This window comes from Bison bison, unplaced genomic scaffold (genome assembly GCF_000754665.1).
Source record: "Bison bison bison isolate TAMUID 2011002044 unplaced genomic scaffold, Bison_UMD1.0 scf7180017864365, whole genome shotgun sequence".
NCBI classification, from domain to species: Eukaryota; Metazoa; Chordata; class Mammalia; order Artiodactyla; family Bovidae; genus Bison; species Bison bison.
In genome coordinates this window covers 2017904-2034245 of record NW_011494937.1, presented here as the reverse complement: position 1 = coordinate 2034245, position 16342 = coordinate 2017904, and the positions used below count along the sequence as shown (strand labels likewise).

General features: G+C 56.4%; 1 protein-coding gene across 1 annotated transcript in view; it reads right to left on the bottom strand.

Moving 5' to 3' along the window:
• Positions 1-153: 153 nt before the first annotated feature.
• Positions 154-16342, bottom strand: part of CACNA1A (calcium channel, voltage-dependent, P/Q type, alpha 1A subunit) — a 255016-nt gene continuing 238827 nt past the window's right edge. The window contains 9 exon segments of the mRNA XM_010855524.1: positions 154-852; positions 1594-1844; positions 2164-2350; positions 3358-3393; positions 4694-4807; positions 4977-5115; positions 5222-5331; positions 6624-6724; positions 6840-6947. Of these exon segments, the coding sequence (XP_010853826.1) occupies positions 154-852; positions 1594-1844; positions 2164-2350; positions 3358-3393; positions 4694-4807; positions 4977-5115; positions 5222-5331; positions 6624-6724; positions 6840-6947 (1745 nt within the window).

Genomic DNA, 16342 nt, shown 5'->3' with positions numbered 1-16342 from the left:
CGCCTGGGCCCTCCCGGGCCTCCCCGCCCCCGTGTGCTGGGCAGGTGGCAGCGAGGTGGCCCCGCGGCCGGTGCGGCTCCTCCCCGAGGGGGGCGTGTGCGTGGGGTGCGTGGGGGGCCGGGCGGGCGCCACCTCGCCCGGGCTTAGCACCAGTCATCGTCGTCGGTCTCGCTGTAGGCTTCGTGCAGGCCTTTCCGGGAGCCCGGCCCGCGGGGCCTGGCCAGTCCGTGGGCCGGGTAGTAGCCGTTCGGGAGTCGCCGGCCGTGCCTGGAAGGCGAGGCGCAGGCCGGGCCCGCGGCCCGGGGAGTCCTGGGCGAGCACGCGTGGCGCGCGGGGGGCGCGCGTCGTAGGCGGCGCCCGGGGTCCTCCTCCTCCCCGCCGCCGCCGCCCGGGGCCGTCTGGCTCGTCGTAGTCGGAGCCCCGGTAGTAACCGTGGTGGTGCCGGGGGCCCGGGGGGCCCTCGGCCGCGTGCGCGCCGGACGCCGGCCATCGCGCCCCGCCGTGGCGACACGGCGCCCTGGGGGACTCGCTCCGGGCCGGGCCCGGGATCCGCCGCTCCATCGCGGGCGAGCGGCTGCTTCCGTGGCCTCCCGTGGGAGGCCGCTCCCCGGCCAGGGGCTCGGCCACGGGGCCCGGGTACCTCCGCGGGCCGCTGGGGGCCGTTCGGCCCGGCCGCGCCGCGGGCTGCTGCTGCTGCTGGGGACCCGAGCCGCCGGCCTTACGGATCACGGGGGAATAGGACACGTGCGGCCGGGGAGTGGAGGGGGTCTGGGGGAGCTGGCGGCGTCCCCGCCGCGGAGTGCTGGTACCAGATGTTGAGGGGGCTGGGCTTCCACTTACGGAACTACTGCCCTACACGAAAATTGAAACAAAGGAAATCAAAAAAAAAGATACAACAAAATCAACCAGAAGGAGACGGGAGGAGACACAGAGGACGGGAGGGTGGGGAGCGAAGGAAAATTCAGAGGACGGGGGAGGAGGGTGGGCGGGGAGGACACACAGGACGTTCAAATGGAAAAAAAGGAAAAAAGCAACAGCCACAGGTGGGAGGAGGAGGAGGAGGGGACAAGGAGGAGGGGGAGTGAGACAAGGAGGGTCGGGGGAAGTCGAAAACCAACACAACAAAGTGAAAAGAGAAATGAGAAATGGAGTTTTGTAAGTTTCGGGGTTAAAAATAGCAGAAGTTTCAAAAATTACTCACAGGCGTCCAGAGGACAGAAATCATAATTGAAACAAAAAACGGAAGCTGGGTTAAAGGAAAGCAAAAGGCAGAAGGTAGCCAGGGTGGGCGTGAGTCGTAAAGACCACTGCTGGCCCGAAACTCAAACGTGATCCACAACCAAAGAGGAAGCAGCTGCGGGCGGCGGGGAGCGGGGTGGCAGGCGGGCAGGGGGCTGGGGTGCAGAGTGGGGAGCCAGAGTGGCAGGGGCCAGTGTCCACCCCTGCCCGAGCCCAACCCCCTGGCTTGGGGAGCCCCATGGTGGGCAGGTCAGAGATCACGGCAGGAGTGGGGAACCCCGCCCAGAGGGGGCTGTGGGCTGTGGCCCCCCATCCTCTCCCGGAGGGGTCCACAGTGCCTCCTGCCACACCCACCTGACGGTGGGCCATGTGCTCCCGGCCCTCACTGGGTGAGCGGGACCAGCGCTGGTCACGGGCCCGGGGCCGGCCGTGCTCAGGCCGCTCCTGGGTGTAGCGCTCCTTGTCAGGGGGCGGGGGATGGTGGTGGTGGTGGTGGTGGTGGTGTTGCCGATGCTTCCGGTCCTTGGGCCGGCCCCGCTCCTGGTCTCTTTCCTTTGATGGCAGGTCCCCAGACTGGGTGGTCATGCTCAAGTCTGTCCCCAAGCCTAGGGCCGCATGGGGTCAGACAAGACAGATGGCTGTGAGGAAAGGGCGGCATGGGACGTGCATGTGGGCGGCTTCTAAGCGGGACTGCAGACCCTGCGGGCACCTGCCCTTGGGCCCAGGGTGGCTTGGTGGGTGTGTGTGGGGGAGCTGGTCACCAGGGTGTGAGCAGCAGCTGGCGCATCTCGGTCCCCCTGGGTCCTATCCAGGCCCTTCTGTCTTTCCTTACTCAGTGTTTACCCTGCTCTGCCTTCTCCTCCATCTCCCCTGCTCTGTCCCCTTACACAGCCTCCGGTCCCTGGGCCTTGCAGGGCGACCCACCTGTGTCCACGTCCGTGTAGCGGCCCAAGGAGCGCTCGGAGGTGCGGTGGCCACGGTCTCTGCGCCTCTGGTGGTGCCGCTGGTTCTCCTCGGGCGGCACCCTCTCCAGGGAGTAGTCGTCCAGGCGCCGGGCCTTGGGGCCCAGCACGGAGGCCGAGCGCTTCATGGGGCTGGTGTCTGAGATGGTCTGGGGTGGGGGGGAACAGGCTGGTGGGCTGGGGTCAGTGGCCGGGACGCAGCAGTCCCGGTCTGCCCCATCCGCCATCAGTGATGAGGTGTGACCATCCAGGGGTGGGATCTGGTTGGGGGAGCCCTGAGCCTCAGGCTCCAGGACTCCTCTGTCCCCTCCCCAGCTCCTCCTGGGTTCCTCCAGGAGGCCCCATTCTCTCCACCTCCTGCTGGGACAGGCAGGTTGGCTGAAGGGCAGAGCTTCTCCCATCTGGAGTACAAACCTGGGAGCCCTGGGCAGCCCGGCCTGCTCTCCAAAGCGAGTGAGGAGCCTCAGCCTCTCCTTGCTGCCAGGCCTATCGGCCCAGGGCCAGGCACCCAGCACACACAGTCCTCCTTGGCCAACTGGGACTGGACTTTCCTGCCCACCTGAGTCCAGCTTCTATGGGAAGCCTTTGAGGGACTGGCCTGGCATTTGAGACCCCCGGGGGGACCTGCTCTCCTCATCCTTGGCCTGCAGCTTGGGGGCCTGTGTGTTTGCTGCACCCTTGGGTGGAACTGGGTTCCCTGCGGCTGGGAGAGGAGAGAAAGAAGACAGAGCAGACTTGCCCAGGGCTTGGCCCAGTGGCACTGCCTGAGACTGGAGTCTTAAGGGACTCGGGGCTGAGACCAGAGGTTCATAGGTGGTGTCATGGGAAAGAGCCCCCAAGAAAGAGTGAGCCAGGCAGGGCTACAGGTCAGGCTTCTTGGAACGATGGACGCCCGCCTGCCAGGCTTGGGGGCCTCTGAAGAGAGGGTGGGAGGTGGGGGGTCAGGGCGGGGTCACCCCTCCAGGGCACACGTGGGGCACACAGAGAACACAACACATGAGGGATGGGGCTCCACGGGGTGGGGGGCAGGGGTGTGGTCTGCGAAGAAAGGGTGGGGTCCGAGGACCCGGAGAGATGACAGAACTCCCACGAGGGGGGTGGGCGGGAAGAGGGGGCCGGAGCCCAGCTGGGCGGCGCGGGCGGGCGCGGTACATACACTGAGGTTATTCCCACGTGGCCGGCCCCTTCTCCTCTGTCACAGCCCCACGGGATGGTGCACACAGAAAAAACAGAAAGAAGGAAATAAATATAAAAGCCGAGAGGGAGAGGGAGAGGTGTGTGGGAGATGGAGGAGAATGCCAGGGTCGGGGAGAGAGAAGAACCTGAGGTGGGGAGGGAAGGGGGAGGGGGAGAGAGGTTAACGTCCCCGGTGTGTGGGTGACCCCAGGCCCGGCTGGCCTTCCTCCCATGGGGACGGAGCACACAGATGGCAAAGGCACGAGACCGACAGATGGGGCGACGTGGCCGCAGGCGCCTGGCCCTGGACTCTGCCTCATGCAATGCGCCCAGCCCTGGCTCCGCTGACACTCAAAGCTTCGGGGGTGGGGTGGGGTGGCCATCAGCTGGCTTGTGCCCCCCTTCTCCTGGGGCCCGGAAGCTCGGTCCTGGTTGGGCTTTGGGGGGCCCATCGGGATGGGACTGGACAGTCACATGCAGGCTGGGTGCCTCCCACCCAAATTCCCAGCAGCCAGAGGCCACACCCCTGGGCGACCCTGGCCCAGCCAGGCACAGCACAGCCCAACCCCTGCCACCCCCACCCTGCGCAGATGCCACGGCATAGCACACGGGCAGCCTGCCACAGTCAGACATGCCGCCCTGCCTCTCAGGTTGGGTGGACAGCCCAGCCATGCTTCTGGCCCCTCTGTCCTGGGGGGCCAGGGGCAGTGGGACCCTGCCCCCTGACAACCAAGCCCGCAGCTGGGTAAAGCAGCCACACACAGACACGCGTCAGGCACACACACCTGCTTCTCCCCAGCGGCTCTCACAGAGACCAGACAAACGACTCCCAGGCCCCACCCCAGACATGCTACCAGGTCCTGGGACCTGCCAAGTTCCCCAGAGCATGTACGATGTATGAGCACACCCATCCCTGTGTGCATGCGCCTCTGTGCGCATGCGTGTGTGCGTGCGTGCATGGATATTCTTGATTGCAGCTCTCACCGGGGCCTGACACATCCCCTCCCATCCCCCATCCACATCCCCGATATGTGTCCTCCATATCCTCCGGCCTCAGCATCCCTAAACGGAGCAGAGACAAACCCCGAGGCAGTGGCCATGGTGCCCTGCCCCAGAGGAACCTCGTCCCCTCTCAATCCTCTGTCAGGGAGAAACTAAGAGGATTGGGGCCTCTGAGGGTTCCAGAGGTGTGGACCCTGCCCGCTGCAGCCAAGGGTGCAGAAGTCCCCCCCGGCCCTGGGTCCCTGGGCTGCACAGGGAAGCTGGGACTCCAGAGGCCAAGTCCAGTCCCCAGGGTGGTGGGTGAAAGCTCTCACCTGGTTCTCGGCAGGCAGGCGGGGCATGGAGGCGGCCCGGGCCTGGCCTTCAACGGGGAAGTAGTGCTCACTGTCAGAGTAGCCGTCTCTGCCCATCTCTCGCATCTCCACAGACTGCGGGGCAGATGGCGAGGCTGGGTGAGCCCCGGGGCCGCCTGGCTGGGGGACCCCGGGGTAGAAGGTTGGCTGGGTGTGTGCAGAGCTGCAGGTGAGGGGCCCAGACCCCTCCTTCTTGTCCTGCCCGGGCCGGGGAGCCAAGGGGGCGCTGGGGCCATGGAGGTACCTGAGAGTTGGGCTGGCTATTAGGCATATCAGTGGGGGGGCCCCGCTCTGGGCTCCATGTGCCCGTCTTCTGGAACATCTCCTGGGCCCGCTGGGTCACCCAGGATGGGCTCTCTTTCATGCCACTTTCGTGAGCCATCCTGTGTGGGGTACAGAGGCCAGGGTGATGGTGGGCACTCTGGTGGCTTTTGCACCTGGCACCCCGCACCCCTGTTGCCCTGCCTTCTGGCCAAGAGGGACACTCACAGGCCTCCTCCTGGGTCCAGCTGGGTGGAGGGGAGGGCGTTCTGGCCAGGCCCCCCCTCCTGTGTTGGCGATGGGGGCTCCATGCGCTGGAACATGAGAGGTGTCCGGTTCTGGGGAAGCAGAGAGCAGCGTGTGTACACAAGGTGGCCAGGGGGTGGGGGGAGAGGGGACAGATGGAAGAGGGTATCCCAGGCTGAGGCTTTGGTTTCAAGACTGCAGTGAGGAGGCTATGGAGGGTATGCTTAGCCCACCCATGGGGTGAAATCCTAGAAGCCATTCTTGAAACCCACCCCTACCCTAAAACACACACACACATTCAAGTCTGATCCATCAGCGAGTCCTCTAGACTCTTCCAAATCCATCCATAACCAGATCACTTCTCACCGCTCCATGACCCCCATCCTGGTTTTCATCAGTCTGGCCGGGACCACTGCCCCCTCCCAGGCTCCCAGCTCCAGCCCTTACTCTCCATGGCCACCAGAGAGCACCAGTTAGCAGCGGCAAGCGATCACTTCCCACCTCTCCTGAGGCACCCTTGTGGCTCCCACTTCACTCTGAGCAAAAGTCAAAGGCCCACAAATCCTGAATAATCCGTCCTGTCACCTGCCCACTCTCGTCTCCTTCCCCTGCCCCTCTTGCTCACTCTGTTCTGCCATACTGACTTCCCTGCTATTTCTCAAACTCATGGTCCTGCCTCAGGGCCCTTGCACTGGCTGTTCCCTCTGCCTGAAACACTCTTCCCCTAGGTATCTGCTTGGCTCTCTCTCCTCTTCCTTCAAGTCTTTCCTCTGATGTCACTTCCTCAGCAATGCCTCCCAAACTACCCCTTTCAAATCACGTTCCCTTGCCTGCCCCCCTGCTTTTTCTCGTGGCACTTACTTTTTTCTGTAGTGAGATATAATTTCATCATCTATCATTGGTGGCCTTCTGCGAACTGGAAGGTCTGCTCTGCAGGGATTCTGGTCTGTTTTGCTCACAGACACATACCCAGAGCTGAGAAAGGTGCCTGGCACACCATAGGTGCCCAATAATTAATAAAAAAAAAAGTTTATTTGTTCTGCTTATTGGATTATTTGACTGCACTGGGTCTTAGTTGCAGTACGTGGTATCCAGTTTCCTGAGCAGGGATTGAACCTGGGCCCCTTGCATTGGGAGCGTGGAACCCTAGCCACTGGACCACCAGGGTAGTCCCTGCCCAGTAAGTGTTGGTGGAGCAAATGAGTTACTCCACGTTATGTCTCCTTGGCACTGCCCTCCTCCTTCAGTGACCTGTCCTGGAGCCTGACGTCATCCCACTGTTCTGGTTGGTCCTCACAGTGACAAGAGAGACACTGTCTCCCAGCCTGGGTGTCCACAGAGTGATGGACAAAGGAAGGAGCGGCTGTCAGGGCTGCAGCCATACCTGTTCCTCGCGCATGGCCTGAAGCTTCTTGGCCTTGCTCTGCCGGTAATACTCCATGATCATCATGGCCGCATAGATCTTCCCCACTGTCAGGTCCGTGGCTGGGGGCACAGGATGAGCTCACCGTGGGTGAAGGCCCGGTATGCACCAGCCCCGCCATCCCGAGGCCTCCTCTTTCCTCCCCCCTCTCTGTCCCAGGCCGGGCCTGGCTCTTACACTTGTGGGGGGTGACCAGCAGGTCCAGCGTCTTCTGGGACAGATTGGGCCAGATGGCCATCATCTCCTTCCGCAACTCAGCATCCATTTGTTGTTTGTCAGCTCCACCTGCGAGTGGGAACAGAGAGGCATCAGCTGGCCTCTGGGGAAGCTGCAAAGCCATAGGCTCCTTCTGATCCAGGCTCTGGGGTCCTGGTCCCCAGAAGGGCTGGGGCCTTTGAAAGACTGTGTGGGAGACACTCCAGCATCCAGAGGGACTGGCCTGGTTCCCACTTACCAGCTGCGTGACATGGGTGTTAGTCTACTGTGCTGTGCCTCAGTTTGCCCATCTTTGAAATGGGGATGATGGCAATAGTACCTGCCTCAGTGAGTTATCTGAAGATCAGAGTAGTTGATGGGCAGCATTAGAACTATGTCTGCTGTAGGGAGCCTGGGGTACGCCTCAGGGAATAGTCCTGATAGAGGAGGTTTGTCCCTCAACCAAATTTCCCCTTCTATGAATGCTGACCTTGGAACTAGCTGACCCCTGGCCCCTCACCCCAGCCATGGTGATTACTTGTCTTCTCTGCCTGAGTACATGCGAGTGTAGCCCTTCCTGCCTTCCCTGGGATTGGCTGGGGCCAAGAGATGAGTTCTTGCCAATGAGGTGTGAGCAGAGTGAGGTGCCACTTTGGGCATTTAATGGCCAGTGCAGAACCCTCCTGAGTCCTCATTCCCTCTGTCACAGCAACTGGTAACACTGGGGACCGTGGTTGCCCACTCAGGCCTGGTCCTTGAGTGACTAACGAACAGAAGACCCTGCCGACCCTGGAAGACGTTCCCACATGATGCAAGTGGGAAGTGAATCTTTGTTGGTTCAAGACCTTCTTTGTTACAGCGGCACATTCTCATTCATCCTGACTGATACATCAGCCTGGACTCTGTTTCGACTCTTGTTTCACAGCCCCCAACATGAGGCACAGGGGTGCTGTCCTAACATTTACCAGCAGTTAGGGACATTGATTGGAGAAGGCAATGGCACCCGACTCCAGTACTCTTGCCTGGCAAATCCCATGGACGGAGGAGCCTGGTGGGCTGCAGTCCACGGGGTCGCGAAGTCGGACATGACTGAGCGACTTCCCTTTCACTTTTCATGCATTGGAGAAGGAAATGGCAACCCACTCCAGTGTTCCTGCCTGGAGAATCCCAGGGACGGGGGAACCTGGTGGGCTGCCGTCTATGGGGTCGCACAGAGTCAGACACGACTGAAGTGACTTAGCAGGGACATTGATGACAGCTAGAGAAAGGGTCTGAGGGCTTTCTGCTGGGCCAAATATTAACCCTGTGGTTGCTGGATTATGGGAGGAGGTCCAGGAGATCTGGGGGAAGGGCAGGGGCTGGCTATCAGCCAGTTTAGTAGTATTTCAGTGTTTGAACCACCATCCATGGGGGCCTGCTGGCTGAATAGCTGACCCACCCAGGTAGCCCCAAGAACCCCCTTTGCCTCCACTCCCTGTCCACCTCTTGTCGCCCACCACCTGCTCTCATGGCCCTTCCTTCTCCCACTCCACTTTCCGGATCCAGCCTAGGACTGTCTTTGGACCTCCTGTGCAGTTTCTCCTCAGCAGATGTGGGTCAAAGCACACACATCTGCCAGGCACTCCGTGCTTTCATTCATCTTCCCTTGTGTGACTCCAGAGACAAGTGTCTTTATTTTGAGAAAAATTCTTTCAGAAGGGTCTTTTGTCAAGTCAAGCACAGATCCTATTCTACCGTGAGGATCTGGAGGCAGCAGGGAGCTGAACCGCCTGGACCAGTGTAGTGGCCTCTGCGCAAGTCCTCCCACACCCACCAGAGGGCGCTCGTGAACACCTGAGGGCAGTGGCCTCTGCCCAGGTCCACCTCCCATAGCCCTCCCATAGCCACCAGAGGGCGCCCCCGAACACCTGCATCAGTCACATGTCTCCGGCGCTCAGAGCCCTTCAAGGCTCTCACCTCACCCAGGGTGATCTCCCCAAGTCCACGAGACCCTGAACCATCTGCCCTCATCTCTGTTTTCCCGTTTGGTCACTCTGTTCCAGCCACACCAACCTCCTCCATGCTCCGCAACCACGCCAAGCATCGTCCTGCCTCAAGGTCTTTGTATAGGCTGTTTCCTCTGCCAGGACGGTCCTTCCTACAGGTATCGGTGTGGTTCCCTCCCTCATCCGCTTCAGGTCCCTGCCCAGATCCTTTATCAAAGAGGTCTTCTAGCTGCCTCCCAACCTAAAGCAGTCCCCCACTTCTATGCCTTTTTCTGGCTTTATTTCTCCATTCTGTACTTATCGCCTCGTGCTGTTGCTCACCACCTCACTTCTGGTGTCTGTGGGGTCTAAAGGTGCAGAGATCACTGGGGCCAAGCTGTGTGGGGGTGGGGCTGATGGGTGGGCCTGGACTCAGGTTGCGGGAGACCCTTCAAATAATCATCTGTTCTGTAGCTGGCCTTTCAACACCCTTGACACCAACCTATAACAGTTTTTCTTTCCTCTAGGAAAGCAGTTGGAATTAATAGCTACATCTCCCATCCTCTGTAGCTAAGTGAGGTGCCTGGGGCCTCTGGTTCCTTTTCAGAGACATGGGAAGGGAAAGAAGAGAACGTGACATTCCTGTGAAAAGTCACTTTTGCCCAATAGCTTACGTATTTCCTGTCTCGGGTGGAGAAAAGGAAGCCACTTATTGTTATGGATTGAATTGTGTCCTCCCAAAATTCACATTGATGCCTGAATGCCCAATGTAATGGCATTTGGAGATGGGTCCTTCAAGGAAGTGACTAAAGTTATATGAGGCTATAAGGGCGGTCCCTAAGAGAGACAGACAGCAGGTGTGCATACGCACAGAGGAAAGGCCATTGAGGATACAGCAAGAAGGCGGCCGTTTGCAAGCCGAGAGGCCTCTCAGGAGGGACCTAACGTGCTGGCACCTTGATCTTGGATGTCCAGTCTCTAGAACTGTGGGAAAGTAAACTTCTGTTGTTTACGTACTGTCTCTGCTATTTTTTTACGGGAGCCTGAGCTGACTAGGATACCTGTTCTTGGTGAATGGTTGAGGCAGGGTCAAGGTTTCTCGCCCTGTCAGACACTGAGGCTGGATCATTCTTGGTTGTGGGGCCGTCCTGTGCGCTGTAGGATTTCAAGCATCCTCGGTCTCTACCCACCAGTTACCAGTAGCGACAACCAAGCCTGTCCCTGACATTGCCAGGTGTCCCCTGGTAGACACAACGCCTCTGGTTGAGAATCACCACCTTAGGCTCCTTCTGCTTCAATTCACATGTTAATCTCTCATTCGGGATTGTTGTTCCCATGGAAATACAGTAAATACCCTGCCTGTGAATCTTTAAGTTGAGAACTTTCAAAGACGCGAACGTGCGTTCCATCAGTGTCAGGCCAGGCATGAGTTAAACTGCAGCTTCCCTCCATGTCCTACTGCTGAGATCCTTCCACTCTGCCATCTTCAGCCTCCTCTCCCTCCGCCGGTCAGTAGCTCTTCTTGCCTGCTCACTCAATTCCAGCCCCTGTATGCCAGCTGTTATGCTATACTCTGTACTTTTTAAGGTACTATACTGTAAGATTGAAAATGTTTTCTTTCTGTTTGTTCTTATATATTATTTGTGTGAAAAGCATTATAAACCTATTACAGTACAGTACTGTATAGCTGATTATGTTCATTTGGTACCTAGGCTAGTCTTTTGGACTTAGGAACACATTGGACTTATGAACGCTCTTGGAACAGAACTCATTCATATGTAGGGGACTTACTATGAAGGGAAACTCCTTAGGGGATTTCAAGGCAGCTCTCCCTTGGGGTCATGGGATCCACTCAAGGCTGAATCCCACGTTGACTCCTCCTCCAGGTATGGAGTTGTTAATACTGGGGCTCCCAGGGCGTCCCTGGTGGCTCAGATGGTAAAGAATCTGCCTGCAATGCAGGAGACCTGGGTTCCATCCCTGGGTCGGGAAGATCCCCTGGGGAAGGAAATGGCAACTCACTCCAGTATTCTTGTCTGGAGAATTCCATGGACTGGGGAGCCTCACAGGGTTTCAAAGAGTCTGACATGACTAAGCGACTGACACTTTCACTTTCAAAGGCAGAAGGTACCCTTATATTTGGGCATCAGTCCCCCAGAAACCAGTTGAGTCCCAGCGTCTTCCCCTCCCCTACATCACTCTACACACCCCTGGTGAGCCTTCTCTGTTGCAGGATCTGTCCCAGGCACGTGGCAACATTCAAGAGCTTCTCTTGGGACTTCCCTGGTGGTTCAGTGGTTAAGACTCCATGCTCCCAAAGCAGGGGCCTTGGGTTCAATCCCTGGTTGGGGAACTAACATCTCATATGTCACGTGGCCAATAAATAAATAAAATAAAACATTAAAAAAAAAAAAAGCCTCCCTGGCATGCCAGGTACCATAAGGGCCAGCCCACTTCCAGTTTCAACAACCAAAACTGTCTTCAGCCTTCCCTGGGGTGAACTGCTGGCACCCAGATAGGAAGAAGGTTTCTTCTCTGTATGGTATTGAAGCCAATGGGCAAAGGAGGTGGTAAAATAAGATGGGAGCACCTGCTGCCATCTCTGTGTTATTTTGGTCTGTTAGAACTGACAACAATTTCTATTAGTTCATCAAAAGCTTCCACTTCTGCCACATGCTCCTTAATATGAAAGTTCTAAAGAATGAATAAATCATTTTTCAGGCTAAAAAACAAAACAAAACAAAACCAAAGCTGTCTTCAGACATGGCCAATGATCTCTGGAGGCAGAATCATGCCTGGTTGAGAACCCCTGACTTAAGAGTTTAAACCCCTGACCAGGCTCCCCACCCCCGACCCTACTCTTTTTTTCCTTTCCACAACATTTCTGGCCTTTGAACACATTACATAGTCTACTTATTTATAGTGGCCTACTTTTCTGCTGCCTGTCTCCCCACAGCCCCATGAGGGCTGGAGGTTCGTCTGTCCTTCCCTGCCATGTGCCACTTGCTGAGCACAGGGCTGGGCACACAGCATGTGCCCAATGGGGCTCTCATTCAGTGAGCTGGTAGTAACACAGGCAGGTCAGATTAATGGTGAGCAGGGCCCTGGGGCACTCCCAGGCACCAAGGCCTTTTTCCTCCCCCTTGTCTTCTAGGCAAGACTCCAGCCTCCTTGACCTTGCCTGAATTCCAAAGGGTGGATTCCAACAGTTGCTAATCAAGGGAGCAGCAGCCAGGAAGCCACTTGAGGCAAGATTAAAGGGGCTGGAGAAACTCACCAAGATTAGGAGAGGGCTCCCCTTGTAGCTCAGTTGGTAAAGAATCTGCCTGCAATGCAGGAGACCAGGGTTTGATCCCTGGGTTGGGAAGATCCTCTGGAGAAGGAAATGGCAACCCACTCCAGTATGCCTGCCTGGAGAATCCCATGGACAGGGGAGCCTGGCAGGCTACAGTCCATGGAGTTGCAAGAGTCAGACATGACTTAGCATCTAAGCCCACTTGAGACCCTGCACACACTCTAATGTTGTCAGCAATCCCACCCTTTCAAAACTTTGCAGAACCGTTGTTGTTCAGTTGCTAGGCCGTGTCCAATTCTTTGCGATCCCATGAACTGCAGCACGCTAGGCTTTCCTGTCTTTCCATATCTCCCGGAGTTTGCTCAAACTCATGTCCATTGAGTTGGTGATGCCATCCAAACATCTCATCCTCTGTCGCCCCCTTCTTCTCCTGCCCTTAATATTTCCCAGTGTCAGAGTCTTTTCCAATGTGTTGGCTCTTCTTGTCAGGTGGCCAAAGTACTGGAGTTTCAGCATCACTCCTTCCAATGAATATTCAGGGTTGATTTCCTTTAGGATTGACTGGTTTGCTCTCCTAGCAGTCCAAGGGACTCAAGAGTCTTCTCCAGCTCCACAATTCAAAACATCAGTTCTTTGGCACTCAGCCTTCTTTATGGCCCAGCTCTCACATCCATATATGACTACTGGAAAAATCATAGCTTTGACTAGACAGACCTTTGTTGGCAAAGTGGTATCTCTGCTTTTTAATACACTGTCTATGTTTATCATAGCTTTTCTTCCAAGGAGCAAGCATCTTTTAATTTCATGGCTGCAGTCGCCATCCATAGGGAATTTATCCTAGCAATGGGATTTATGGCAGGGGTCTTGAGCCATGTGGTACCAGTGTGACCTCTAGAGGAGCCAGAGGCTCAGCAACTGAGGTCAGCCAGGCTTACATGACTAATTCTCAATAAATATGCTAGACTCAAAGTTCAGGTGGGCTTGGGTGGTTGACAATATTTCATACGTGTTGTCACACATCACTGCCGGGAGACGTAAGCACTGTGCATGTGACTCCATTGGGAGAGGGTGGAAGCTCCCTCTTGGTCTCTTCCAGACCCTGTCCAGGTGCCTTTTGCCTTTGCAGATTTTAGTCTGTATCTTTTTGCTGTAATAAACCACAACTGTGAGTAAAACAATTCTTTTCAGTTCTGGGTTCTATCAAATCACTGAATCCAAGCCTTTTTTCTTTTTTTGAACCTTCGTTTTGGGCTATCCTGGGACCCCCAGACACAGGTTCTCCAGAGGAAAACAGCAGCTGGGATACAAAGGTATTATGTATGGGCTTCCCAGGTGGCGCTAGTGGTAAAGAACCTGCCTGCTGATGCAGGAGACATAACAGATGCAGGTTCGATCCCTGGGTGAGGAAGATCCCCTGGAGGAGGGAATGGCAACCCACTCCAGTATTCTTGCTTGGAGAATACCATGGACAGAGGAGCCTGGCGGGTTACAGTCCATAGGGTTGCAAAGAGTCAGACACGACTGAAGTGACTTTGCATGCATGCATGTACCAAGAGCGGGTGCCCTGTTAGACCCGTTTTACAGGTGCGGGAACGGTAGCAGGCAAAATTCTAAAGCTTATCCTTCTCTCCCAGCAAGATTCTGCTTATTCAATCAAATGATAGTCTAGGGACTGCTATAAAAGGACTTTGCAAATGTAATTAAAGTCCCAAGTCAGTTGACTATAAGTTTCAGAGCTGATCTAGGTGGGTCTGATCTAATCAGGTGAGCCCTCTAAAAGCAGAGCATTTTCTTAGCAGCAGAGAAGTCAGAGAGACTTGGAGCACGTAAAGAATTAGATGCCTCCCCAGGAGCTAAGCATAAACTCTGGCGAGAAGCCAGAAATGAAATGGGGACCTCAGTCCTGCAGCCACAGACAACTTAATTTTGCTAACACCCGAATAAGCCCTGGAGTAAATTTTCCCCCAGAGCTTCCAAAGATGAGCCCAGCCTGGCCACCTTGATTTTGGGCTTGTGAGACTGTGGACGGAGAGCATAGTTGAGTCTATCTGGACTTCGACCTACATACCTATATGCTAATAAATAGGTGTGTAATAAGCTGTTAAAGTTGTGGTCATTTGTTACATGGCATTGCTAGCTAATACATGGGCTGAGACTCAGAGCAGGTGAGGTCCTCTGCCAAAGTTTACAATGGAGGACAGGGCAGGTAGGTGGGCAAGCTGAGTCCACTTTTCCACACGATTATAAGAAAGCAGCTGCCCATGATTCTGCTTCCTCACCTCTCTGGGTTGGGACCTGGACCAGTTTCAACCATGTGTGTGGCGACCTGGACCAGTTTCTGTCTCACTGGACCAGTTAGTCACTCAGTCGTGTCTGACTCTTTGCGATCCCACGGACTGTAGCTGGCCCACGTCCTCTGTCCGTGGAATTCTCCAGGCAGGTATACTGGACTGGTTTGCCATGCCCTTCTCCAGGGAATTTTCCTGACCCAAGGATCAAACCCAGGTCCCCTGCATTGCAGGCAGATTCGGTTTCAACCATGCTGATAAGCAAACAGTCTGGGGCAGGCAGAGCCACAACCCAGACAGGCCCCGGGTCCAGACTAGACGCATGTGCCGGCATGCCTGGCAAGTCTGAACCGCTTGCCTCCGACTTGCTGCATGAGAAAGAAATTAATATGTGTCAGACAAGGGCCTGAGCCCTGACCCCTCCCCTTCTCCACTTATGCTGTTCCGAGTCTCACCCTCACTCCTGATTCTTTCTCTCGATTTGGGGGCACCCCCTGCTCTCTTTACTTTGATCTGCATGCTTCCTGCTCCAACAATGCCTGTCCTCAATGTGCCCCTCCCCCTCGCCCCACCAGGCACTGTCTCACTGGAAGCTGCTGGTCTCCCTCCCTGAATGTCTTCCTTCCGAGCAACTTCCGGCCTTGGAGCCTCCTTCCCCTCTTCTCCTCAGGGCCCTGGAAAGAACATGCGTCTGCAGTGCGGCCTTCCTTCCTGGTGACCTCTCAGGGGCTTCAGCTGGGTGCAGCCCTGACCTCTCTCTTCAGCCCCACTGAGATTTCCAACCCTCTGCTGGACAATGGACCCAGTCCTCCACCAGCGACTCCCCCAGCTTCCTTCTCTTTGGTGATCCATGCGCCTCTGTCCCTGCCCTGCTGTCTCATCAGCTGCCAAGTCACACCCAGTCTACTGTTAGGCCTCTGAAACCCACTCTGGGCAGTCTACTTCAGAGCTGCCCTGGTCAAAGCAGTCGGTGGTGACCTGGCACAAAACCCATTGATCGCTCATGGTCCTCAATCTGCAGAGCTGCCCTGGTCAAAGTGATTGGCTGTGACCTGGCACAGAATCCATCGGTTAGTCTTGGTTCTCACTCTTGGTCAGTCTTGGTCCTGGGCAGTGCTTAAACACTGGAGATGCCTTTTAGGAGTCAGTGTTGCCCTGCTCTCCACCCACCTCCCTGGCCTCTCCTTTCCACTCCTTCTCGGCCACCTTAGATGCTGGGGTGGCCCCAGGCTCAGTCTTCAGGGGCCTCTTGGTTCACTCGTCCCCTTGGAGAGCTCCTCCAGTCTCCTGGCTTAACACCTGTCAGCATGTCATGCCTCCTGTCTCTACGTCGCCAGCCTAGCCAGGAGGACTCACCATCTCACTTCCTTCAGAACCTTGGGGTGGGGGGAATGCCAGAAATGTAAGTTGGAGAGCCCCTTCTAGCCCCCATGTCCACGTGTTACTGTCAACACCAATCTTTTGCCCTCCCTTGGCCCCAAACCTGCTCCTTCTGTCTCTTCTCTCTCAGGCAACTGGGGCTGGGTCCGTCCTTTAGTTGCTGGGGCCCCACCCCTTGGGGTTGGCCTTTATGCTCTCTTTCTTTACGCTCCACATCCATCCATCAGCAATCTGGTCATCTTGACTCCCAGGAAATATTCAGAATGTGAATACTTCATATGCCCTCCTTCCAAGCCCCTATCCTGTGTTCCCCTGATTTATGTCAGGGCTCCTCCTAGCCCACCGGTCTACCCTGGTGGCTCAGACGGTAAAGAATCTGCCTGCGATGCAGGAGGCCCAGGTTGGATCCTGCGTGGGGATGATCCCCTGGAGAAGGGCATGGCTACCGAATCCAATATTCTTGCCTGGAGAATTCCATGGACAGAGGAGCCTGGTGGGCTACAGTCCATAGGGTGGCAAAAAGTTGGACACGACTGAGTGACTGACACTTTACTTTTT